The sequence below is a fragment of the Cnephaeus nilssonii genome (genome assembly GCF_951640355.1).
Source record: "Cnephaeus nilssonii genome assembly, chromosome: 3".
In the NCBI taxonomy this organism is placed as follows: domain Eukaryota; kingdom Metazoa; phylum Chordata; class Mammalia; order Chiroptera; family Vespertilionidae; genus Cnephaeus; species Cnephaeus nilssonii.
In genome coordinates, this window is record NC_137074.1 from 111,214,036 (window position 1) to 111,240,382 (window position 26,347).

The 26,347-nt window shown below is 42.6% G+C and overlaps 1 protein-coding gene across 1 annotated transcript; it reads left to right on the top strand.

Annotated features, from left to right (window-relative positions):
* The first annotated feature begins 3,701 nt into the window (after nucleotides 1-3,701).
* On the top strand, nucleotides 3,702-5,761 carry PAQR9 (progestin and adipoQ receptor family member 9). Its single transcript, XM_079767224.1, has 2 exons — nucleotides 3,702-3,759; nucleotides 4,039-5,761. Exon 2 carries the CDS (start codon nucleotides 4,223-4,225, stop codon nucleotides 5,354-5,356), a length of 1,134 nt encoding a protein of 377 aa, XP_079623350.1. The 5' UTR covers nucleotides 3,702-3,759; nucleotides 4,039-4,222; the 3' UTR covers nucleotides 5,357-5,761.
* Nucleotides 5,762-26,347: the final 20,586 nt, after the last annotated feature.

The window sequence follows — 26,347 nt, forward strand, 5'->3', positions numbered from 1 at the left end:
CCTGCTGCTTCTATCTGTTTAGCCAAGCCCAGGGGAGGTGAGCATGGTTCTCACTGACAAGAGGCAGTTAGTTTACTGGAGTTACAACAAACTACAAACCCCAGCCTGAGGGTTTGGAGGACACATTATTATATATCAAAAAAACTTAAGAAAAATTAATTCTATAGATTGGTAGCAATTAAGGAAGTCATATTGCTTGAGTTTTAAAAAATAAAATTAGACCTTAGCTGGTTTGCTCAGTGGATAGAGCGTTGGCTCACAGACTAAAAGGTCTGAGTTCGATTCCTTGGTTGCAGGCTAGATCCTGGGGAAAATGTGAGAGGCAACTAATCGATGTTTCTCTGTCTCTCCCCATCCATTCCACTCTCTCCAAAAATCAATGAAAAAATATCCTCAGGTGAGGATTAAAAATGAATAAAAAATAAAGTTAGATCAGTTTTCCTGTTTCCTCAGTTCATTTTTACTTGGATTTGTCAAGGTATAGCAAGAACAGCTGTCTAGGTTGACACCAGAGAACTTTCATGAACCCCACCCCACTTCATGGCATTGGCTGAGCTGTGCCTAATGTGAGGTGGGAGAAGTTTGAGAAAAGAAAAAAGCAGAAATCTCAATGCTTTTCTGAAAACTTATAAGAAGGTTACAACAGATTTTTGACTGTAATATACTGAGTGTTTTAAAGAACACCGTATTATAGCAATCTCGGCGCTCTTTTTTTAAAAAAAATATGTTTTATTGATTTTTACAGAGAGGAAGGGAGAGGGATAGAGAGTTAGAAACAGCGATGAGAGAGAAACATTGGTCAGCCGCCTCTTGCACACCCCCTACTGGGGATGTGCCCGCAACCAAGGTACATGCCCTTGACCGGAATCGAACCTGGGACCCTTCAGTCCACAGGCCAATGCTCTATCCACTGAGCCAAACCGGTCAGGGCAGTCTCGGCACTCTTAGTCATAAAGATAAATATTATTTTCTCTATCTAGAGGTTTACACATTCATTTACAGTTAATTCTGTTATTTTACTTAAAGTGAACTTTCTATTATATTTTCCCCAATTATGTAAGTGAGCTGATTATGCAACTAACAGATTGGCAAATATGACAATTATTACAGAATCAACATTTTTTACAGGTAACTGCTCAGGTTGTTTGTGGAGTAACAAAGAGAATATGAAAAAAAATTTTTCTGATCTGGTCTATTCAGGTTTATCATTCCTAGGCCTGATTTATAAATGCCTGAATCTTTCTCTTTTACAAATTAGCCTGGTCTGTAGTCCAGATGTGAAATGAAATTAGGTTTTTCTTTAAAATAACAAAGGTATAGAAGTGGAAAAATAGAAAATACTAGCTAAGTAACTGCAGCAATATATCATTAATTTAAAATCCATCAATCAGGAATTTATGATAGCTCATAAAAGCATAAGATGCAATGTACCTTTGGCCTAATTGTGTAGAGTTTGCTAAGTAGAAAACATTTTTTTTTCAGAGAGAAGGCTAAAACTTCTAACGAGACTGCTTCTATTACCTTTTAGTAATTTTAGATATTTACAATACTGAATGATTTCTTAATTATAAATGATTCTTTCCCACAACTTAAGTCCTCCTGGACCAATACTAAGTAAATCTTCCTTAACCTACTTATAAGATTTGCTGTCATGATGAAGATAGCCTTTCATTTATAAAATGAAAGCCTTTTCCTAAATCCAACTCCCCTTCTAGTTTTCTTTGAGTAAAGCAGCTTGTTGAATGTTCTGGTTTAAGTACATGATATCTAGAGGCAGCTTGTCTAGGTTCAAATCCCACTTCTACCAATTGGGCATGTTATTTATGGTCATGGTGCCTCCATTTCCTTATTTGTAAAAAAATGGGAAAATTCCATATATATAAAAAGCCAGGGGCTGTCATGACTGAAACAACCGAACAGATGACTGAACAGACTGCATGGGATGACCAGGCTGGCAGGGAGGTTAGTGAGGGGTGACCAAATGACTGAACAGCAGGCTGTGTGGGGCGACCGGGCCAGCAGGGGGGGCATGAGTGGCGACCAGGCCAGCGGGGGTTGGGATAGTTAGGGGCGACCAGGCTGGCAGGCAGAGGCGGTTAGGGGTGATCAGGGGTGGTTAGGAGTGATCAGGGGCGACCAGGCCAGCAGCAGGAGCAGTTAGGGGTGACCTGGCTGGCAGTGGGGGGCAGTTAGGGCGACCAGGCCAGCAGAGGGGGCAGTTGGAGGCAACCAGACTGGAAGGGGGCTAGGGGGAGGGCAGTTAGGGGCGACCAGGCCAGCAGGCAGAGGCGGTTAGGGGTGATCAGAGTGGCAGGGGGCAGTTAGAGGCGACCAGACAGGCAGACAGGTGAGCGGTTAGGAATCAGCAGTTCAGGATAGTGATAGGGATGTCTGACTGCCAGTAGATCGGGCCTAAACCAGCAGTCGGACATCCCCTGAGGGTTCCCAATTGGAGAGGGTGCAGGCTGGGCTGAGAGGACCCTCCTCCCCCCTCTCCATGAATTTTATGCACCAGGCCTCTAGTAATATATTAAAGATTTAAAAGCTGTAATGTACTCAGAACAGTGTCTGATCCCTTATAGTTAGCCCCTGTTGCCATGACACTATATTGCAGGTAGACTCAGTCATGCTCCAGGACGTCACTAAGATAAACTTTAGTGAAATGGTGAACATTTTAGAGCAGGCAGGTTTTTTAGCTCCCTCTTTTACAAGGTTCAAAGGCATAATTTCAAATGCAGTGCATCATAACCATTTTTCGATTTTTCAGTCTTCCTTTATTTTGGCCTCCAGCCACCCAAGCCCGCCTGGTTCTTCTGGTCAATTATGCATAAGCTTTTTCCAAGCTACCGCCTCCCAGTCTCTAAAAATTGTCACCGTCTCTTTTCAGTTCATGCTAGGATTCATCTGTCCTTCAAGTCCTCCCTCACCTAGCCCTCCACTATGATAAGCCTTCGACTCTGGCACAGCTCTGCCAGTGAAGCCCTTGTTAATAAATCCCGCAGATCATTAGTCTTTCTGACTCGCCTGGTCTTGAATTCTCTCGGACTTTGAGCTCCAAACATGATTCCCAGTTAAAGACACAAGAACACGAGGATGGGGAAGCTGCGGGCCCCGAGGGTTGGTGAGAGCGGCAAGAGGCCAGCTAAGGGTTTGAATAAGACAAGGACTAGGGAGAAGGGAGGTTAAAGACGCACCCGAGTAAGTCTGCTACACAAAAGGAGATTAAACTAAGGATCTGTGCGGTGCCGACAGCGAGAGCCGTGCGCGCTCCCGCGCGCGCACACAGGTAAAAGAGGGGTAGTCCCAGGTTTCTGACCGTGACCTGGCCCCGATCCGGACACGGTCTCCAAGCTCTCCCCGATTTCCAGAGCGTCCCTGCTCCTGCTACCTCGGGACTATAGCGCATCTCCCCGCCCCGCCGAGCTGCGGCGCGACTGGTGGCATCCCTTCCCCCACTCCACCCCGCCCCCGCGACCGCGGCCGCAGCTCCCGCCCCCAGCGAATGCGGCTCCCCGGTGTCCTCTCGATCGCCGATCGCCGGCGTGGCTGTCGGGTTTGGAACCCCAGCACCGACCCTCGCCCTCGACACCCGAAGCCGAGTAGCTGGCGCAGCCTTTGCCCCCGCATCAATCATTAACGGGCCAGCTCGCCTGCTGCAGCCCGAGGAGGGGGGATGGTACGGAACTTGAGACAGGGGACAACTCTATCCCTGGAGGCGGCCCTGAAACACTAGCCCGGGAGGCCCCCCGCCCTCCCTCGGTGAGCCGGTCCTTCCCGTCCTCCCTCCGGCGCCTCAGCTTCCACATCCCCGCCTCCCGCGCTGGGGACAGCGGCGGCTGCGCCCGCACCACGCGATGCCCAGTCACCGGGGCAGCGCCGCCGCCGCAGTCCGCCGCGCCGCTGCCGGGGCTGCAGCAGCGTAGGCGGCCAGGGGCCGAAAGCGGGGAGTCCGGTGAAGGGGTCGCCAAGCCACGCGCGCTCCTGCCGGGCGCTGACTGCTTACAAACTGATTGTTTTTATTTATTTGCTTATTTTTAGGAACGGCTGCTTAGAGGCTCAGGTCTTCTCTTGAACCTGCAGCGACGCCCCGGGGCGAACACAAAGGCTCCGACGGCAGCCGGCGGGGACTGCTGAGTGCGCGGACGCGGGCGCCAGAGGTCGCCTGTTCCCGGGAGCCCGCGCCAGAGGTCGCCTGTTGGCGTCCTAGCCAAGCCCGGGCACCATGCTGCGACGCCTACAGCCCCGGAGCGCGGGCGCAAAAGGCCCAGGGGCCACGGCCGAGGCGACTTTGGAGGCCGCCTCGCGCCCCCATCCCTCAGCCTCTGGGGACTCTCAGGCCTCCGCCAAGCCGCTGCTGCGCTGGGACGAGGTGCCCGACGACTTCGTGGAGTGCTTCATACTGTCGGGCTACCGGCGGCTGCCCTGCACGGTGCAGGAGTGCCTCGCCTCGGTGCTGAAGCCCACGAACGAGACGCTCAACTTCTGGACGCACTTCATTCCCCTTCTGCTGTTCCTGAGCAAGTTCTGCCGCCTGTTCTTTCTGAGCGGCCGCGACGTGCCCTTCCACCACCCCTGGCTGCTGCCACTGTGGTGCTACGCGTCGGGCGTGCTGCTGACCTTCGCCATGAGCTGCACGGCGCACGTGTTCAGCTGCCTGTCGCTGCGCCTGCGAGCCGCCTTCTTCTACCTGGACTATGCGTCCATCAGCTACTACGGCTTCGGCAGCACGGTGGCCTACTACTACTACCTGCTGCCGGGCCTCAGCTTGTTGGACGCCAGAGTGATGACCCCGTACGTGCAGCAGCGCCTGGGCTGGCATGTGGACTGCACACGCCTCATCGCCGCCTACCGTGCGCTCGTGCTGCCTGTGGCCTTCGTGCTGGCGGTGGCCTGCACCGTGGCCTGCTGCAAGAGCCGCACGGACTGGTGCTCTTACCCGTTCGCGTTGCGCACCTTCGTCTTCGTCATGCCGCTCAGCATGGCCTGCCCCATCATGCTTGAGAGCTGGCTCTTCGATCTACGAGGCGAGAACCCCACGCTCTTCGTGCACTTCTACCGACGCTACTTCTGGCTGGTGGTGGCCGCCTTCTTCAACGTGAGCAAGATCCCCGAGCGCATCCAGCCTGGCCTCTTTGACATCATAGGCCACAGTCACCAGCTTTTCCACATCTTCACTTTCCTCAGCATCTACGACCAGGTGTACTACGTCGAGGAGGGCCTGCGTCAATTCCTCAAGGAGCCCCCTGCCGCTCCCACCTTTTCGGGCACCGTGGGCTACATGCTGCTGCTGGTCGTCTGTCTGGGGCTGGTCATCAAGAAGTTCCTGAACAGCTCCGAGTTCAGCAGTAAAAAGTGAGCCTCTGCCTTGCAGAAGGCTGCTGGTTTGCACCTGTTTGTACTTCCTGTTGTTACTGTTGTTGGTTTGTTTTCCCGTTTTGTTGTTTCCTTCTTTGCTCAAGAAGGGTGCTGCAGAGCCACAGGGGAAAAGCCCAGTATGATGGTGGTGGGGTCCAGTGCACTTGGGGCTTTGGATGAGGGAAGTGGGTCAAGCAGGAGGGAGAAGGCCACGGTTTTTTGCCCATGGACAACATTCAGGTGGTGTCTGTGACATCCAGGGAGTTTTTGAAGGCAGCAAATAAAATCCCCAATAAAACCCAAAACAGTTATATTTTCCAGTCGTCTTCTGTGCCAGCGGTAATAACAAGTAGCCCTTGTGAGGTCAGGTATGCATTAAAGAGGGTAAGTAGACAAAATCCCCGGGTACTTCCATTACAGTCTCAGGAGTGCTTGGATTTGTCAAAAGAATGGAGCTTTGTAGGAAACGGGCACAAAGACATAAGTACAGGGCTTAACATACTAGAAAATGCATGGAATGTGAACAACACAAGTTAATTATTTCAAAATGTTTCTCAGATGTTATTTAAATAGTAATATATACAATAACTTTCATAAGCCTGTGATATGCACTGAATTTTGTGGCATAGTTACGAATTTTGCAGCCCTTCTGCATTGCATACACTTGATCTGGACATCAGGGCAAGCTGCTTGAGAGTTCTCAACTACTTTCTCAAACAGTGTTTTTCCTGAAGGCCTGTGTGCCATTATTCAAATGTGAATTATTCTACCATAGGGACTCTGATTAGACTACTGGTGAGGAGCTCAGTGGTCTGTGTAGATCCCAGATGCCCATTTACTGTAATGTATTCCACAAAACCTATCCTATTTTTGGTTTGTTTTGTTTTTAATCTCATTCTTTCCTTCTCTACTTATTTAAGTTACCACTGGAATAAATGTGCCTTTTGAAGCAATGCCCAAATGACTGGTCCTCAAATATAGGGGAGAGCAGTTGGGGTAAACTTTGTCTTACTGTACCGCAAATCAGGGTTTAACATTCCACCCAGGAAGGAAGGAAGATGGAATTGGCTTCAAGTTTTTGGTAGCACCGGAAGTAGCTTACTAGGACATGCAGGGCATCTTGCTTTTCTACTAGGAGAAGGGGCCAACCCATTAATGTGGCTATAGTTCCTATTGCAGCTGATGGGGAAGGTCAGAGGACACTGTTCTAGACTGATGCCATCTATCGTTGCTTACAATATAATACTCAGGAATAAATGAAGTAGTTATAGTGTGACAGGCAGGAGCATATTACTTAAATTGTAACTGAAATTTTTGAGTTAAATAGGATTACCTTTGCCTAGTTAAACACTGAAGTCTCATTTGGATGCAGAATATGGTAATGAACGCCGGTCATCCTGAATCATGGAGAAATGAGTGAACACGCTCCTGAGATCCTTTCTAAAAACCACATTGGCCAGTGTTATTTAAGACATTTTCATAAACGCTAACCTGTATTTGAGATGGCATTCCTAGATTAACACAAACCACTGAGGTAGCTTATTTAAATACTCATCACACTTCCTGAGAAGTCCTTTTGTTTAGGAGCCAAATAAGTCATTGAATGGGAAGTGTTGACCTCATGGTATAATTTAGATCAAGCATATAAAGTAGATGAACATTCACCTCGGCACTGATAGGCTGATGCCCCTCAATATATTGCTGTTTTTGTTTGTGCTTTTGATCACTACTATATTTATAAACTGAGGAGGCTGGCACAGTTCTCTGGGGGAACCAGTATGCTGGCATGTTACTTTTCACATAGAAGTTAACTTTATATATGTCTATATTTAATTTAGAGCTTCTCAATGGGGATTGTGTCTCATCTTTGCAGGTTTGCTAATGGGTGACAGTGTCTCAACTTTTGCAACATGCAAGGAGATTTCTGTTAAGTTACAGAGGCTGAAAATTTGTGTCTACTACAGATGTCATTCCTCACCTGTAACTTAATTCAGCACATGCATTCAGGGACAGGATATTTCCACTTGCAAATTTATTTGCATGTCATTATTGTCTCTTCTAGGGCCTTGAAAGAAGCTAAAGACATAACTTGATGAGTATTTTCTAGCTTTCGTGTAAAATGGGACCTCCTTTTTCAGAAGGAACTTTAAAGAGACAGCCTTCTAAAAAGGCTTGAGTTTGAGAACAAGAAATAAATCTGGTATTTGTCATTTAAAATTTTTGTTTGTTGTAGATCTGGGTCTGCAAACAGAATTCTCTTCTTGCCCTGTGTCTTTGTTCTTAAGAAGAAGCCAGTTAAGGATAAAATTACACCCACATCTTTTTCAAATGATTATGATTCCAGTTACCCTTCAAAAGTTTCCTTCCTCCACGTTCCCTTCCCCATACTACCTTAATTTTTATATATCACATATACCATTGACAACAGGACATCCTAGTTGAAAACATTGGTTTCACTTCATATTTGCAAACAAGTACCACGAACACTACACAAGTTCAGGGATGTTTGTAAAACTATATATGTTATTTGCTAAATTATATCAGATTTCTGTCAAGGTAAATGATGAAATTTTAGAATCAGCAAATATTTACAAAGTCTCCAAATTTGCATGGGACTATTCAGGTATATTACATATTTCAGGGGTAATATGGCCATCAGAATAAAATAGCTTTAAAAATAGTTTTCAAACTCTCCATTTTGCCACTTCCTTTAAAATTCAGTTTTACTTTCAGCTGTTTGAAATGTAGGACAAATGATAAATAAGAGTGCACTTCTTTATCTCTGTAAAACCTATTTTGAAAGCATAGAATTTTAAAGTATATTATATAATGCATTTTATTTTTACGTGTTTGTCATAATCTAGATGACATCTCAAGGAGCAGCATCATAGAGTCATGCCTGGGAAATGCGGATGTTTGACTTCAATGCTTATCACCTGTGGGGTTGGTCTCTGGGGCTGACAGGCTGATTCATTGGACTAAAGGGGGTCCCTTCTTCCCTGCCCTTGAGGCTGTACCCTCAGCCGAAGAAGATGGCCTTCGCTGAGAGAGGAAGTGAGTTCTTTGGTCATGTCATGACTGGCTTGTAAAAATAAATGTGCTCTTTTCCACCGGCTAGCCACTTTCTATAAATAGCCCTAGAAGAAAGTATGGGGCTTCAAAGCTGGTAAGAGTGGCCTTCATATGTCTCCATTCATAAATCCTGCCTGCAAGTGTTTGCAGTCAAAAACTGTTTAGCCTAAGTCAGTGGTCGGCAAACTGCGGCTCGCGAGCCACATGCTGCTCTTTGGCCCCTTGAATGTGGCTCTTCCACAAAATGCCACGTGCGGGCGCACACGTACAGTGCGATTGAAACTTCGTGGCCCATGCGCAGAAGTCGGTTTTCGGCTCTCAAAAGAAATTTTAATCGTTGTACTGTTGATATTTGGCTCTGTTGACTAATGAGTTTGCTGACCACTGACTAAGTCATTATGCTACTTCAGGGCAATCATTTCTAAGAAGGCAAAATTTGGGGATGGGGTGATTTTTATATTTTTTTCTGATTTGGTGCTTAATCTGAGGGCTAACAGCAATTAAAAAGTGGGATTTTTATCTTCAAATTTCTTCCCAACTTTAGTTAACCCATACAAAGCTATAGGAGAAGAGTTACAGTAGGAGTTATCTTCATTTCAAGGTTATACTGTTGGTTCAAGGTGACAGAATTGTTTTCAAACTGGCATTAGAATGTGGGGATGGTTTTGTGCTTGATTATGAGAGTTGGCTGGTTTTTCTGGCCAAGCACAAACACTAATTAGAGAATATACACTGAGTGGCCAGATTATTACGATCTCTAAACACATAATAATCTGGCTACTCAGTGTATATCCTATATAATAAAAGGCTAATATGCAAATTGTCCCCTCGACCAGGAGTTTGACCAGCAGGCAGGCCGGCCAACCGCCCATGTCCTCCCTCCTCCCCCCACCCACCCACCCAGGCTGGCCGGACCCCACCTATGCACAAATTCATGCACCGGGCCTCTAATATATACATACTGAGTGGCCAGATTATTATGCGTTCAGAGTGAAGTAAGATATGGCTATCCTTGCATTTAGATGATAAAATCTTATACAAAATGTTATCAGCTATTAAATTTTTATCCTCTTGGATTATTCACCTGTTGAAGTCTGCCACAGCTGACTTCTCTCTCTCAGTGTCTTTGAGTTGACTTTTATCCATTTGTACACGATCCCTTTAGTGATCTTTGAGCATCCACTGCATGTTAGACATTGGTGAGGATCCGTCACATTAATACAGCTGTTACCCTTTTGTCTGTGGGTGGAACAGGTAGGAGGACTAGAAAGGCCATGAGGCCAGGGACCAAACCCTGATCTTTGCAATAAGCAGATGTCCCAAGCCACTGAGTTTGGTCCTTTTCTCCTTTCTATTAGCATAAGAGCAATGCTTAGAATCTTATTTTAATTAACATGCTAGTTACCACAATCAAGTTCTTTCTTTTTGATTGTGTCAGCTCCTAGGCCTTTGTGCATTTTATGGTTAAAAATAACTAGAAAATTTAATGTAAATCCAGGTGAAGGGATATATATATATGAAAATATCATCACTACTAGTTAACAAAGACTGATAACAATCACATTTGGAAGGTTTATAGTAGTCATAACATTATGAAGTAAGGTTCATCCAAAGTGCCTAATTGTGATATAATTAAGTGTCTGAATTTCATACATAACGTAAGTTTAAAAATATGCAAGCTTAAATGCTTACATCTCCAAAGATTAATGTTCTTTAGCCTTTTTCCTCGTTTTAGGTCTTTGGGTTGTAACCTATGAAACATGTCTTAGAAAAAATATCTGGAGGAAATTATAAAGAACAGATAGCAGATATAAAAATGATAGGAAGAAGGCGTGAGAAAGGGAGAACAAGAAAGATTAGACGTAATCAACCCAAATGGAATAGCAAGTTCAGCTATGGACAATTATTTTTTCTTTCTTTTTTAAAAAATATTTTTATTTTTATTGATTTCAGAGAGGAAGGGAGAGGGAGAGAGAGGGATAGAAACATCAATGATGAGCCAAAACCGGTTTGGCTCAGTGGATAGAGCGTCGGCCTGTGGACTGAAAGGTCCCGGGTTCGATTCCGGTCAGGGGCATGTACCTTGGTTGCGGGCACATCCCCAGTAGGGGGTGTGCAGGAGGCAGCTGATTGATGTTTCTCTCTCATCGATGTTTTTAACTCTCTATCCCTCTCCCTTCCTCTCTGTAAAAAATCAATAAAATATTAAAAAAAAAAAAGAAACATCAATGATGAGAGAGAATCATTGATCGGCTGCCTTCTGCATGCCCCCCATTGGGGACCGAGCCCGCAACCCAGGCATGTGCCCTTGCCTGGAATCGAACCTGGGACCCTTCAGTCCACAGGCCGACGCTCTATCCACTGAGCCAAACCAGCCAGGGCAGCTATGGACAATTTCACCTGAGTTTTAAATTTTGTCCCTAGAAAAGCATGCAAATCCCCTTGCTGTTAGCACTCAAATAGACAGGCAAGAAATTGTTTTTGGCAGCCCAACCACATCCTATAGCTTCTGACCTGAGCACTAGTGCCCAGGCATATTTTGAATGGTACACTTGCCCCTGGCTTAATGACCTTAATTTGTTTCCATAAAATTAGGGCATAAAGGGAAAAAAGGCATTAGGGGATAGCACCAGCCAATTGTAAGTTACGTTTTGAATCATTTTCTTGAAAGGTTGCCAACTATTCTGTCAAATATTGCCTAACAAAGAGCCAATGAGCCTGGCCAAGATGGAAAAGGAAGCATTCATTGGCTGAAGCTGAGAACTACTGTATTCCTTTGTGAAAAGCAATATGTCTTCCTATTGAAGATTTTATTTCTTCAGTGTTATGAATAACTATTTTTAAATATGAAAATTGGGGTCAGTTCTTCTGAGTCACTTTTCCAAAAAGCTAATATAAAATTTTGTTGTTAAAAAAGGACAAAATGTATTGCATTTCTGGTTTGCAGACTTCTAACTAGTTTGTAGGCTTTTTCATTTTAGAAGAGATTAATAAGAATCTGTGAGCAAGTTGCAGAATAAGAATGTGTCAGGGGCCAAGAATGTTCATTTGGCTGTTAATTGTGACAGGATGTGACTTTTGAAAGCTCTGAACACATACCTATACAACAAAATGCTCACTTATTTCCTATAAAACTCAATGGAAAACCAGCCTTTTTTGAGCTTTTGAAATTGTTCCCCAATAGATTGTACTTCTAAATGTAATGCATGAACTTTAACATTTTTTGTTCTTGAACCATTTCTGGAAACTATTCCAAACATGACATTTCTTAAGGAAAATTTCTTGAATGTGTAAAAGTTGCAGGCCACCTTTCTCATGCCTTCCAACTCCACCTAAAATATGCAATAAGCACTCAAGTAGGAATGGAGGCGTCTTCAGTTGGCTATTTAACCAAGCTGTGGAGAGGGCCCTGCCCCTCATGGCTCACCACATTGAAAACTGACACCATGTAAATAAATCTTTGCTTCCAGATGAAAAGAGTATGGGGACACATTAATTTCATTTTTTCTTTTAGTTCCATCTCTAGTTAGGAAGCATCATCTGTTTTTCATATGCTGGATGCAAAAAAAGAAAATAAAAAAATTTAGAGAAGTATTCTAATTTTATATTTTAAAAGTTTATAATAGTAATGTGTTTATAAAAAACAGGCCTTAGCGCATAGATGAGAATGGTGCCATTTGGAAAGTCTCATCTGTGTCCTGGGAGTTTAATTACCTGGAGCTCTTACCTTAATGATAAAGACCTAGTAGGTCTTTAAAAATGTAAATAATGTATATAGTTTAAAGACAAATTAAAAAAAACATTTTTTTTAAAGGAGAAAAAAACCCGTCAGATATGTTATAGGTGTGTAACAAGGCTAAATTTAAAAATATTTTTAAAATTCTTGACAGAAACGTCATTAAATTCATTTTCTCAGCAATGCTTAGCAGAAGGTCTACTTTTCCTCCAGGCTGGTTTTCTGCTCTGGAGGCTTTGAGCAAAATTATTCTAAGCAGCTAAGTATCAAGGCAATAAAAGGATGAGACACAGATCACTTTGATGAGTTTACAACCATTGTGAATAACATAACCAGAAAAATGCACAACCTCGCACACCCGGCTCCTTATTTCTTAGAGTGAAAAGGAGAATAAAGCCCCATGCTGTCCCCACACAGACCAGGAAAGGGCTCTGCCCCAGGGTAGGGGGAGGGTTCCTTGGCTGCTCTTCTCTCTGCAGAAAGCATGCAGTTGCTCTGAACTCTCATTTCATCCTTTCCCAGACCATGCCACCACCTTGAGGCCTTCACTTTCCACAAACTCAGCCTTGAAGACAAAAGATTTCTAAGAGGATTCCATGTTGGCCTTTTCAAACCAGCTCAGAAGCAGACAGAAGATTTAACAGTGACCAAATATCCTTGTGTGGGGTTAATTTTTTACTTTTATTTTTTAATTCATTTAATGCTGATAATGGAGGAAAAAGAGAATAAAGGATAATGCAGGCATAAAGGAAGAAAGAAACATTTTTTTCCATTGGTTGCTAGATTAATTCTTAGGCTACCCTGACTCCAGCCATCATACACATCCTAAACAGCTGTATCTAGTGAGCTAGAGGGACTTTCTCAGGATGTGTAAACTTCCACACAGGGACTGTGATGTGGTTTCAAAGTATTAGTGTATTCTGCCAAGCATTGCTTGTTCATAACTCCACATTACCTGCTAAGTTAAGAAAATGAATACATAAATTTGGTCAGTTCTGTGCATGTAGCTGAAAAAAAAATTGTGATTTATTTCTGTTCTGTAGTTTGCTATGGTTTTGGTTGTGTGAGACATTTGTCCGTTACAGTGTTGAATATAAAATTCTGTATAACTATTTATTATTTTGGCTGAAAAAATATGTATGAAATAAGAATAAATTATTTATACGCATAGTGTTTAGGACTGCATTTGTATGCCTCTGTGTATGTTTAGAAGATTATTCAAACAAATTATTCATAAATTAATAGTAAGTACATATACCACTAAAAAACATGATAAAAAAACACCATTATCCCTTTTATAAAAATCAGCTAGCAGAAGTGAAGAGTGTAAGTTTGTCCTGAAGAACACCCTTAGTATATTATTTTCTACTTTTTAGTTAAATGAAATAGAAAATTCATGACTTACTCTGAAATCATATCTTCTAAGAAAATACTTATAATGAAGATCTTCCTTAGATCTCCCTATTCTTCTTTCTGTTTTTTTTTTTTTTTTTTTCGAGAGTGGAAAGGAGGGAGAGAGATATACAGAGAGAAACATATACAGAGGACCACATGTGAGAGAGAGACATTGATTTGTTGCCTCCCACATGTATCTGGACCAGGACTGGGGATCGAGCCCACAACCAAGGCATGTGTCTCTGACTGGAATTGAACCCAGGACCCTTCAGTCTGTAGGCCGATGCTCTTTCCACTGAGCCAAACCATCCAGGGCTATTTTTCTATTTTTTTTTAAGGGCACATGTGGTCCATGGACTTCTGTATGATATAGTCTGTCCCAGAACCCTGGTGATGTGTGTGAATTTGCAGTATCTCTGTCCCAAATAAGCCTAGCGAGGGAGATCTAATTTTAGTTCTTTTTTTTTTTTTTAATATATTTTATTGATTTTTTACAGAGAGGAAGAGAGAGGGATAGAGAGTTAGAAACATCGATGAGAGAGAAACATCGATCAGCTGCCTCCTGCACACCCCCTGGGGATGTGCCCGCAACCAAGGTACATGCCCTTGACCGGAATCGAACCTGGGACCCTTGAGTCCGCAGGCCGACGTTCTATCCACTGAGCCAAACCGGTCTTGGCTAATTTTAGTTCTTAAACTAAATTTAAGATTGCTAAATTTTAAAATCATGTTGGCTTTTGTTTCAGGAAGGATTTTTTTGGTTATTAGGAACAGAAAATCTCCTCTCGATTGCGTATAAAAAGGTTTGTAGGAATACTCCGGGAAGTGACAGCATGACCACCCATGCCTCAGGAAGGACAGCAGCTGGAGATGCCAGCTGGGAACACCTTCCGCTGTTTGCCAGCCCTGTGATAGTTGTCCCCAGTTCACATTCCTGGGAGAGAGTATCTGATTGGCCTAGCTTAGGTGAAATAGACTCTTCAGGTGTCAGGTTATGAGCACTTGTGCTTTATAGCCCTTTCCAGAACCACATGGAGGGAAGAGATTAATTTCCCAAAGGAAGGGAGGATGGGCAGAGAACAACCACAGCTGTCTGCTTCATTACTCACCACTTGGCTGTCTGATACGCAGGCACACCTCTGTAATCCTAGCTCCTGAGAGGCTGAAGGTTGGGCCAGTGGGTACTATGCAAAGCACTTGTCCAAACCAAGTTTCTTATAATGTGGGGTTCCGGCCCAAGCTCTGGAGTACCTGGTTACAGAAGGAGGGAGGGAAAAGTGTCAGCCGCCCAAAGTAACCACAATAGTAACCATAGTCCAGTGCCTGACTGGCTAGCCCACACCCTCCAATCCATATCTATTTTCCTTAATATAATACTACTATTACTTATGCAATCTAAGTGATCTTGCCCTCTTCCCAAAGTCAACTCCAAATCCTGACTTAGAACTGCAGCAAGCTCCCAGCACCCAGACTCTCCATGTGATGTGAATTCCTCTCATTCAGCCACCCCTCTCCCCCAACTCACTGTACAGTGGATTGCTGAGAGGCAAACTCCCACTCAGAGCAGCATACCACTTTTAATAGCACCCTTTGTGTCACCAATACATGGCAGCCATCACATCCTGTGGTCCAGGAGGACAAGCCCTCCAGGAACTGGTGGTGAGATGAGCTCCTCAGGCTCTGTGTGCTAGGAGGACCTCTGCTACCTTGTTCCATTCCCATTCCCATTTTGGCCACTCAGTATCTTTTGAGCCTGTGTCAGTCACCTGCCTATTTGCCTTAAGATCTATTTCCCAATCCTTTTCCTCATCTGCCCTGTAGGAGCTAATTTTAGGCTCCCTTACCCTCTGGGTTTTGTTAGTTCCTGCCAAGGAAAGCAATGTGGAAGATTAAATAAAAGGAGGAGGGCAGAACACTGGGATTTCCCCTCCTATACTCCCCAATCTTCCTGTGATGTTCCATTCTTTTTTCTGAGATCCTCAGCCCTGGCTGATGCTGTTAGTATAAGTCTAACCCTGAGGTAAGCCAGGATAAGAATAAAGCCAGATCATGGAATGGGGCCAAATGAATAAATCACAAAGGCAGCCTTGATCAATCTGTGCCTGAAGCCTACTCACTTTTGGACTTTTTCTTATCTCCTGGTGGTGAAATCCCTTTATTTTACAATACAGTTTAAGTTGTACCTATTTTTTTTTTGATTGGGAGCATCTTAACTGACACATACGGTTTGTAACCTTCCAGCCATATATAACAGGATTTGCACAGCCCCCATTCCATCTTCACTCAGTTAGTCCTACTTTATAGGATCTGTATATCGGATATATGAAATACCTAAATTTTTAAAATTAAATATATTGGGGTGACATTTGTTAACATGAACATATAGGTTTCAGGTGTGGGTTTCTGTAGGTGCTGCAAGGGTTCAGAAAGCCCCAGTTCAGGACGCCATTAATGCCAGGGTTCTTGTTCCAGCATTAAGAAGGGTTCAGCAATCTGGAGAAAGGCTGTGCATAGATTAAATAAGAGTCCAGAGATGAAAGATAATTTTGAAAGGCATTGGGGGTCAGAGGAGCCTAGCTGAAGGAGCTAAGTTATCTCTGTCTCAGGACCCCATGCTTTTTATTAACACAAATTGTCCTAAGGCAAGTGGAGATAATACACTTCAAAGGGTAGGGTACAGAAGCATTGTCAGATTGGGGAATAGCCTACGGCTGTTCAGGTGTTTGGCCAACAGGAGGTGATAACATGTAGATTAAGATGCCCTGAGCTGTCTGGCAGCAAACAATCATCGTATTCAGTGTTGTTTTTTTTAATTTCTTTATTGATTAAGGTATCACATATTTGTCCTCATCCCCCCATTCCCATCCCACACCTGTCCCCACACATGCCCCCACCCCCCTGTTGTCCCCAACCGCTGGTTAGGCACATATGCTTGCACACAAGTCCTTTGGTTCATCTCTCCCCTTTACCCCAACCCTCCCCTACCCTCCCTCTGAGGCCCGACAGTCTGATCCATGCCTCCTTGTTTCTGGGTCTGTTCTTGTTCATCAGTCTATGTTGTTCATTATTTCCCCTAGATGAGTGAGATCATGTGCTATTAGAAATACACTTATAAGAACCGAAAATGAGACAAGCAATAATGGTTATGGTGACAGGCAAATGAATCAGTCTGTAGTGAGTTTCTTTCTGGGCCAACAGTTCTTTTGAGACCCAATTTCAATGTCCAACAGTTCCTTATGTGTACATGTCAGCCCTGACATTACAGTTCTGGATGGTGGACAAATGGTGGTAATGCAGGTCCGACTCTCTCTGGTTTGGTCCTGGGCAACCTGCAGTGATGCACAGCTGCTAACTGCTAGTATGGGAAGGCCACATCAGCGTCTTCCATCTCTGGACTGCTTCTCTTCTGTCTTCATGGCTGGAGTAGTCCTGTCGATTCCTTTCTGTTGCTGGAATCCACATGGTTTCAGAGTTGTTTTCTGAAAATATACAAACATATTCTCGACCAAAAGTTAATAAAGGAATATTTTCTATAAATTTGACTTGGGATCCTATTTCATTTTTTGCCCAAATGATTTTCCTCTGGCTTGTTTTGACACCTTGTGTGTTTTTCATGGGTGTCTTGCTTTTAGCCTTACAATTAATTTTCTAAAGTATTAATTTTCTAGATGTAATTTACTGTATTCAGGTTTGGGGGAAATGCCTTTAGCCACTCCAACAGGAGATAACATATGTGACTCAGCCCTTGTTGAGTCCCCAAGTTCCATCAACCTTTTGATGAAACTCTTGCAGTTATGACATGCTGGAATTGGCTTCTGGAAGGTTTCTATGTTACAATATGAGTACGTTGTACTGTGTGCCCACCACCCAAAGCCAGATCTTCTGCCTCCTTATATCCGGACCCTCTTCTCCCCCTATCCCTTTCCCTCTGGCAATCACCACACTGCTATTTGTGTTCATGAGTTTCAGTTTTATATCTTACATATGAATGAAATCATATAGTTCTTAGCATTCTCTGACTGACTTATTTCACTTAGCATAATGTTTTCAAGATCTATCCATGTTGTTGCAAATGACAATATATCATCCTTTCTTATGGCTGAGTAGTATTCCATTGTGTATATGTACCACATCTTCTTTATCCAGTCCTCTACTGTGGGTCACTTTGGTTGTTTTCATGTTTTGGCCACCGTGAATAATGTTGCAATGAACATAGGGGTGCATATATCTTTGTGAGTACATGATTTCAAGTTTTTCCAGGAGAGTACATGATTTTGAGTTTTTCCGGTATATATTCTGGAGAGGGGTTGCTGGATCATATGGTAGCTTTATTCTTAATTTTTTGAGGAATCGCCAGACTGGTTTCCATAGTTGTTGTACCAGTCTACATTCCCACCAGCAGTAAATAAGTTTTCTCTTTTCTCTACAACCTCTCCAACTCTTGTTATTGCTTGTCTTATTGATAATGGCCACTCTAACAGGTATAAAGTGGTATCTCATTGTAGTTTTGATTTGCATTTCGCTAATTGCCAGTGAGGTTGAACATCTTTTCATATATCTATTGGCTGTTTGTATGCCTTCTTGGAAGAGGTACATTTTCAAGTCCTCTGCCCACTTTTTGATTGTTTTCTTTTTGGTTCGGTGTTGAGTTTTATGAGTTCTTTATATATTTTGGAAATTAAACTTGTGTCAGAGCTACAGTTTGCAAATATCATCTGCTCCATTGTTTTATTGTCAGTTTCTTTTGCTGTGCAAAAGCTTTTTAGTTTCATATAGCCCCATTCATTTATTTTTGCTTTTATTTCCCTTGCTTTTAAGGTCAAGTTCATAAAATATTATCTACGACCGAGGTCCATAAGTTTGGTACCTATATTTTACTAGAGGCCTGGTGTATGAAATTTGTGCATGGGGGCAGGTTCCCCTCAGCCCAGCCTGCACCTTCTCCAATCCGGGACCCCTCAGGATCCTGGGGATTGGGCCTAAACCGGCAGTCAGACATCCCTCTCACAATCCTGGACCACTGGCTCCTAATCGCTCACCTGCCTGCCTGCCTGGTCACCCCTAACTGCCCTCCCCCCACACTGGCCTGATCGCCCCTCACTGCCTCTGCATGTCGGCCTGAACGCCCCTAACTGCCCCCCACTGCTGGCCAGGTAGCCCCCACTACCCCCTTCCTGCCTGACTGGTCACTCGTAACTGCCCCCTGCCAGCCTGATTGCCCCCAACTGTCCCCCCACTGGCCTAGTCACCCCTCACTGCCACCCTTGCCAGCCTAATTGCCCCCAACTGCTTCCCCTGCCAGCCTGGTCACCCCTAACTGCCTCCCCCACTGGCCTGGTTGCCCCCAACTGCCCCCCCCCCCTGCTGGCCTTGTCACCCCATGTAGCCTGCTGTTCAGTCATTTGGTTGTTCTTCACTAACCCCCCTGCTGGCCTGGTCGCCCCATGCAGCCTGCTGTTCAGTCATTTGGTCATCCCTCACTAACCTTCCTGCCGGCCTGGTTGTAGGCAGCCATCTTGTGAGGGTCTGAGGGTCAATTTGCATATCACCTTTTTATTATGTAGGAATTTATGTAACTTACTGTTTCAGGTCTTATATTTAGGTCTTTGATACATTTTGAATTAATTTTTGTACATGGTGACAAACTTCATTCATTCGCATGTGGCTTTCCAGTTTTCCCAGCACCATTTATTGAAGAAACTATCTCTACTCCATTGTGTGTTTCTGGCTCCTTTGTCGAAAATTATCTGAACATAGCTGGGCTCTCTGTTCTGTTTTATTGATGTATGTGTCAGTTTCTCTGACAATATCATGCTGTTTTGATTACCATAGCTCTGAAGTATAATTTAAAGTCAGATAGCATGATACCTCCAGCCTCGTTCTTTTTTTCTCGGAATTGCTTTGGCTATTTGAGGTCTTTTGTGGTTCCATACAAATCTGGTGATTTCTCGTTCTATTTCTTTAAAAAATGACATTGAGGTTTTGATGGGGATTGCATTAAATCTGTGTATTGCTTTGAGTAATATGTCCATTTTAACTATATTGGCTCTTCCAATCCATGAACACAAAATATTTTTCCATTTTGTTGTGTCTTTTTCAATCTGTTTTAATAATGCTTTGTAATTTTCAGTATATAGGTCTTTCACTTTCTTTGTTAAGTTTATTCCTAAGTATTTTATCTTTCTGGTTGAAATTGCAAAAGGAATTGTTTTTTCATTTTCTTTTCTGAAGTTTTATTTTTAGTATAAAGGAAAGCAATGGATTCTTGCACATTGATTTTGCATCCTGCAACTTGGTTGTATTTATTTATTGTTTCTAATAGTTTTTTTTTTGTGGAGTTTTTAGGGTTTTCTATATACAGAATCACATCGTCCACAAAAAGTGACAGTTTGACTTCTTCCTTAGCTATTTGGATTCCTTTTATTTCTTTCTCTTGCCTTATTGTTCTGCCTAGGACTTCCAGCATTATGCTGAATACAAGTGGTGAGAATGGACATGATTGTCTTCTGCCTGTCTTAGAGGAAAAGCTTTCAGTTTTTCACCATTGAGTATGATACTAGCTGAGGGTTTATCACAGATGACTCTTATTATGTTGAGGTACTTTCTTTCTATTTTAATGAGTGTTTTAATCATAAATGGATGTTGTAGCTTATAAAATGCTTTTTCTGCATCTATTGATAAGATCATATGATTTTTGTCATTTTTTAAATGTGGTGTATTACATTGATTGATTTGCTTATGTTGAACCATCCTTGTGACCCTGGAATGAACCCCACTAGGTCGTGATGTATTATTTTTGGGATGTATTATTGTATTCAATTTGCTAGTATTTTGTTTAGGATGTGTGCATCTGTATTTATCAAAGATACTAGTTTGTAGTTTTCTTTATTTGTGTCTTATTTGTCAGGTTTTGGTATCAGGATATGTTGACCTCATAGAATGTGTTAGGAAGTATTGCTTCCCCCACAATATTTTGGAAGAGTTTGAGAAGGATAGGTTCTTCTTTGAACATTTGGTAGAATTCACTGGTGAAGCCATCTGGTCCTGGACTTATGTTTTTGGTGAGGTTTGGATGGTTGTTTCAATTTCCTCACTGCTAATCAGTCTATTTAGATTTTCCAGTTCTTCATGATTTAGCCTAGGAAGGTAATATATTTCTAGGAATTTACCCATTTATTCTAGGTTATTGAATTTGGTGGCATATAGTTTTTCATAGTATTCTAGTATGATCCTTTGTATATCTGTGATGTCTGTGGTGACTTCTTCTCTCATTTCTGATTTTTTTTTCTTTTTTCCTTACGGAGTCTAGCCAGGGGTTTGTCAATTCTATTGCTCGTTTCAAAGAACCAGCTCATTATTTTATTGATTCTTTGTATAGACTTTTTGTTCTCTATTTCATTTAATTCTGCTGTAATGGTTATTATTTTCTTTCAACTTTGGGTTGCTTTTGTTCTTTTTCTATTCTATAAGATATGATGTCAGGTTGTTTACTTGGGATTTCTCTTGTTTCTTGAGATAGGCCTGTAATGATATAAACTGTAATGATATTACTACTTTAGCTGCATCCCAGAGGTTTTGATATGTTGTATTCTCATTTGTCTCTATATATTTTTTATCTCATCTTTTATTTCTTCTTTGACCCAGTCATTTTATAGTAGTATGTTGTTTAATCTCCACATATTTATTAGATTTCTTTGCTTCCTTTTTGCAGTTGATTTCTAATTTCAAGGCATCCTGGTCAGAGAATATGCTTGGATAATTTCAATCTTGAATTTGTTGATGCTAGTTTTGTGACCCAGTATATGGTCTAGCCTTGAGAATGTTCCATGTGCACTGGAGAAGAATGTATAATCTGATGCTCTGGGATGAAAGGGTCCGTAAATGTCAATTATGTCCATTTGGCCTAGTGTTTAATTTAAGGCCAATATTTCTTTTTTAAAAAAATATATTTTATTGATTTTTCACAGAGAGGAAGAGAGAGGGATAGAGAGTTAGAAACATCAATGAGAGAGAAACATCGATCAGCTGCCTCCTGCACAATCCCCACTGGGGATGTGCCCGCAACCAAGGTACATGCCCTTGACCGGAACCGAACCTGGGACCCCTCAGTCCGCAGGCTGACGCTCTATCCACTGAGCCAAACCGGTTTCGGCTAAGGCCAATATTTCTTTACTGATTATCTGTTTGGTTGATCTGCCTAGAGCTGTCCATGGAGTATTAAGGTTCCCAACTATGATTGTGTTTTGACCTGTTTCTCCCTTTAGTTTTGTGAGTAGTTGTTTTATATATTTCAGTACTCCCTGGTTGGGTGCATATAAATGAAGTATTATGATTTCTTGATGTTGTGTTCCCTTTTTCATTATAAAGTGTCAATCTTTGTCTCCTATTATCTTTGTTGAAATCTATTTTGTCAGATGTAAGTTTGGCTACACCAGCTTTTCTGTGGATGTTATTTGCTTGGAGAATAATTTCCATCCTTTTACTTTGAATCTACCTTTGTCTTTTCAGCTTAGATGTGTCTCTTGTAGGCAGCATTTGGTTGGGTTTTTTTTTTTTTTTTATACACTCTGCTACTTGGTGCCTCTTTATTGGTGAATTCAGACCATTTACATTTATGGTAATTATTGAGTATGAGGATTTCCTATAGCCATTTTATCTTTCGTTTTCTAGTAGCTCTGTGCCTCCACTAGTTCTTTTCCTTTTGTGTTTCTGTCTCTTGTTTTTGTTTGGTGGTATTCTATAATTCTTTCCTAGTTTTTAAACTATATGTCCTGGTTTGGGGATTTTTTGTGTGTAGTTACCATTAAGTTTATAAAAAATAAAGTTGCATATATACCATTGATTTTTTTTTCTTTTAAGTGCATCTGATCTTCATTCTCCTTTGCCAGTCCAGACCTTTACCTTCTCCCCTTTTATGTTTTTGTTTTCCAAATTATCCCTGTTTGTGCTGTAAATTTTTTTGGTGAACTTACTCATAGTGTTGTGACCTTATGTTATTTGTTTCAGGTAGAATATTTCCCTTGAGTATTTCCTGCAGTGGAGGTTTTTTGTTGAGAAAATTCCTCAGCTTTTGTATGTCTGAGAATGTCTTTATTTCTCCTTCATAGCCTATCTAATAAAAGAGTAATTTTCAAATTGACCGTCACTCCAACACACAAGATGGCTGCCCCCATGTGGACACAAGATGGCCACCACAAGATGGCCGAGAGGGGAGGGCAGTTGTGGGCGATCAGGCCAGTTGGTGAGGGCAGTTGGGAGGGACCAGGCCTGCAGGGGAAGTCAGTTAGGGGTGACTGGGCTGGCAGAGGAGGACAGTTGGGGTGGGGGGACCCAGGCCTGCAGGGGAGGACAATTGGGGGGGACCAGGCCTGCAGGGGAGGGCAGTTGGGGGGGGACCAGGCTGGCAGAGGAGGACAGTTGGGGTGGGGGGACCCAGGCCTGCAGGGGATGGCAGTTGGGGGCAACCAGGCCTGTAGGGGAGGACAGTTAGGGGTGACCAGGCTGGCAGGGAAGGGCAGTTCGGGGTGACCAGGCCGGCAGGGGAGGGCAGTTAGGGGCAATCAGCCCAGCAGGGGAGCAGTTAGGCATCGATCAGGCTGGCAGGGGAATGGTTAGGGGGTGATTAGGCTGGCAGGTAGAAGTGGTTGGGGGCAATCAGGCAGGCAGGCAGGCAGGCGAGTGGTTGGGAGCCAGCAGTCCTGGACTGTGAGAGGGATGTCCCAGATTGGAGATGGTACAGGCTGGTTGAGGGAACACACACACACACACACACACACACACACACACACACACACGCTGTGCACAAATTTCGTGCACCAGGCCTCTACTTTAAAGGATAATATTACTGGATATTTTATTTGTGGCTGGTAATTTCTCTCTTTCAGATATTTGAATATTTGATTTCACTCACTTCTGGCTTGTAGAGTTTCTGCTGAGAAGTTGGATGAAATTCTGAAGGGTTTTCAATTGTAGGTCATTTCCCTCTTTTTGATGGCTGCTTTGAGAATTTTTTCTGTGTCATTAATTATTGGCAACTTCAATACCAAGTGCCTAGGAGAGGGCCTCTTTATATTGAGGTATGTAAGTGTTTGATTTGCTTCTTGGAGTTGAGGATCTAGTTCTTTCCATAGATTTGGGAAATTCTCATCCACTATTTGTTTTATTAGATTTGTCATTCTCTGCTTCCTCTCTTCCTCCTACAGAATGCCTATAATTCTAATATTGCTTTCTGATGGAGTGACATAGTTCTCATAGAGCTCTTTCATTTTCCTTATGCTGAGGTCTCTCTCTTCTTCCTTCTGAGTAATTTATTTTTTATTTTTTAAATAAGTCTTTATTGTTCAGATTATTACAGGTGTTCCTCTTTTTTCCCCCCATAGCTCCCCTCCACCTGATTCCCCACCCCACCCCACCCCACCCCATGCCCTTACCCCCTGCCACATTCTTCATCCATAGGTGTAAGATTTTTGTCCAATCTCTTCTCCCACCCCTCACACCCCCTTCCCCCTGAGAATTGTCAGTCCACTCCCTTTCTATGTCCCTGATTCTATTATATTCATCAGTTCATTCTGTTCATCAGATTTTTTATTCACTTTATTTTTAGATTCACTTGTTGGTAGGTATGTATTTGATGTCATTTTGTTGTTCATAATTTTTATCTTTACCTTTTTCTTCTTCCTCCTCTTCTTAAAGAATACCCTTCAGCATTTCATGTAATCCTGGTTTGGTGGTGATGAACTCCTTTAGCTTTTTCTTGTCTGTGAAGCTCTTTATCTGACCTTCAATTCTGAATGATAGCTTTGCTGGGTAGAGTAATCTTGGTTGTAGGTTCTTGCTGTTCATCACTTTGAATATTTCTTGCCACTCCCGTCTGGCCTGCATAGTTTCTGTTGAGAAATCAGCTGATAGTCGTATGGGCACTCCCTTGTAGGTAACTGACTCTTTTTCTATTGCTGCTTTCAAGATTCTCTCTTTGTCTTTTGCCCTTGGCATTTTAATTATGATGTGTCTTGGTGTGGTCCTCTTTGGATTCCTCTTGTTTGGGCTTCTCTGTGCTTCCTGTACTTGTAAGTCTATGTCTTTCACCAGGTAGGGGAAGTTTTCTGTCATTATTTCTTCCAATAGGTTTTCAATATTTTGCTCTCTCTCTTCTTCCGGCACCCACAACATTTGGATGTTGGTACGCTTGAAGTTGTCCCAGAGGCTCCTTACATGATCTTCATATTTTGGGGTTCTTCTTTCTTTTTGCTCTTCTGGTTGGGTGTTTTTTGCTTCTTCGTATTTCAAATCTTTGACTTGATTCTTGGGATTCTCTAGTCTGCTGTTGGATCTTTGTATATTATTCTTTATTTCAGTCAGTGTATGCTTAATTTCTTTTTTTTTTTATTGAGGTATTATATGTGTACATATCTTACCATTCCCCCCCACACCCCACACCCATACATGCCCTCACCCCCCAGAGTTTTGCGTCCATTGTTTATGCTTATATGCATGCATACAAGTCCTTCGTTTGATTTCTTATCTCCCCCACCTCTCCCTAAATTTCCCCCTGTAATTTGAAAGTCTGTTTGTTGCTTTATTGTCTCTGTATCTATCTTTTTGTTCATCAGTTTATAATGTTCTTTATTATCCATAAATGAGTGAGATCATGTGGTATTTTTCTTTCATTGACTGGATTATTTCACTTAGTATAATATTCTCCAATTCCATCCAGGTTGCTGCAAATGATGAGAATTCCTTCTTTTTTATGGCAGCATAGTATTCCATTGTGTAGATGTACCACAGTTTTCTGATCCAGTCATCTGCTGACGGGCACCTAGGCTGTTTCCAAATCTTAGCTATTGTAAATTGTGCTGCTATGAACATAGGGGTGCATATATCCTTTCTGATTGGTGTTTCTAGTTTCTTCGGATATATTCCCAGGAGTGGGATTACTGGGTCCATTTTCAGTTTTTTGAGGAAACTCCATACTGTTCTCCACAGTGGCTGCACCAGTCTGCATTCCCACCAGCAGTGCACGAGGGTTCCTTTTTCTCCGCATCCTTGCCAACACTTGTCGTTTGTTGATTTGTTGATGATAGCCATTCTGACATGTGTGAGATGGTACCTCATTGTTGTTTTGATTTGCATCTCTCGGATAATAAGTGACTTTGAGCATGTTTTCATGTGTCTCTTGGCCTTCCTTCTGTCTTCTTTTGAAAATATTCTGTTTAGGTCCGTTGCCCATTTTTTTATTGGATCATTTATCTTTCTTTTATTAAGTTGCATAAGCTGCCTGTAGATGTTGGAGATTAAACCTTTATCAGTGATAGCATTTGCAAATATGTTCTCCCATGTAGTGGGCTTTCTTGTTGTTTTGTTAATGGTTTCTTTTGCTGTAAAAAAGCTTTTTATTTTGATGTAGTCCCATTTGTTAATTTTCTCTTTAGCTTCCATTGCCCTAGGAGCAGTGTCAGTGAAGAAGTTCTTTTGGCATATGTCTGAGATTTTGTTGCCTGTGGATTCCTCTAGTATTTTTATGGTTTCCCGTCTTATGTTTAAGTCCTGTATCCATTTTGAGTTTATTTTTGTGTACGGTGTAAGTTGGTGATCTAGTTTCATTTTTTTGCATGTGTGTGTCCAATTTTCCCAACACCATTTATTGAAGAGACTGTCTTGACTCCATTGTATGTTCATGCCTCCTTTGTCAAATATTAATTGAGCATAGTGGCTTGGGTCGATATCTGGATTCTCTATTCTGTTCCATTGATCTATATGTCTGTTCTTGTGCCAGTACCAGGCTGTTTTGAG

What these genes read in the sequence shown, in the direction of transcription:
- PAQR9 (XM_079767224.1), top strand. Translation starts at nt 4,223, where the DNA reads ATGCTGCGACGCCTACAGCCCCGGAGCGCGGGCGCAAAAGGCCCAGGG.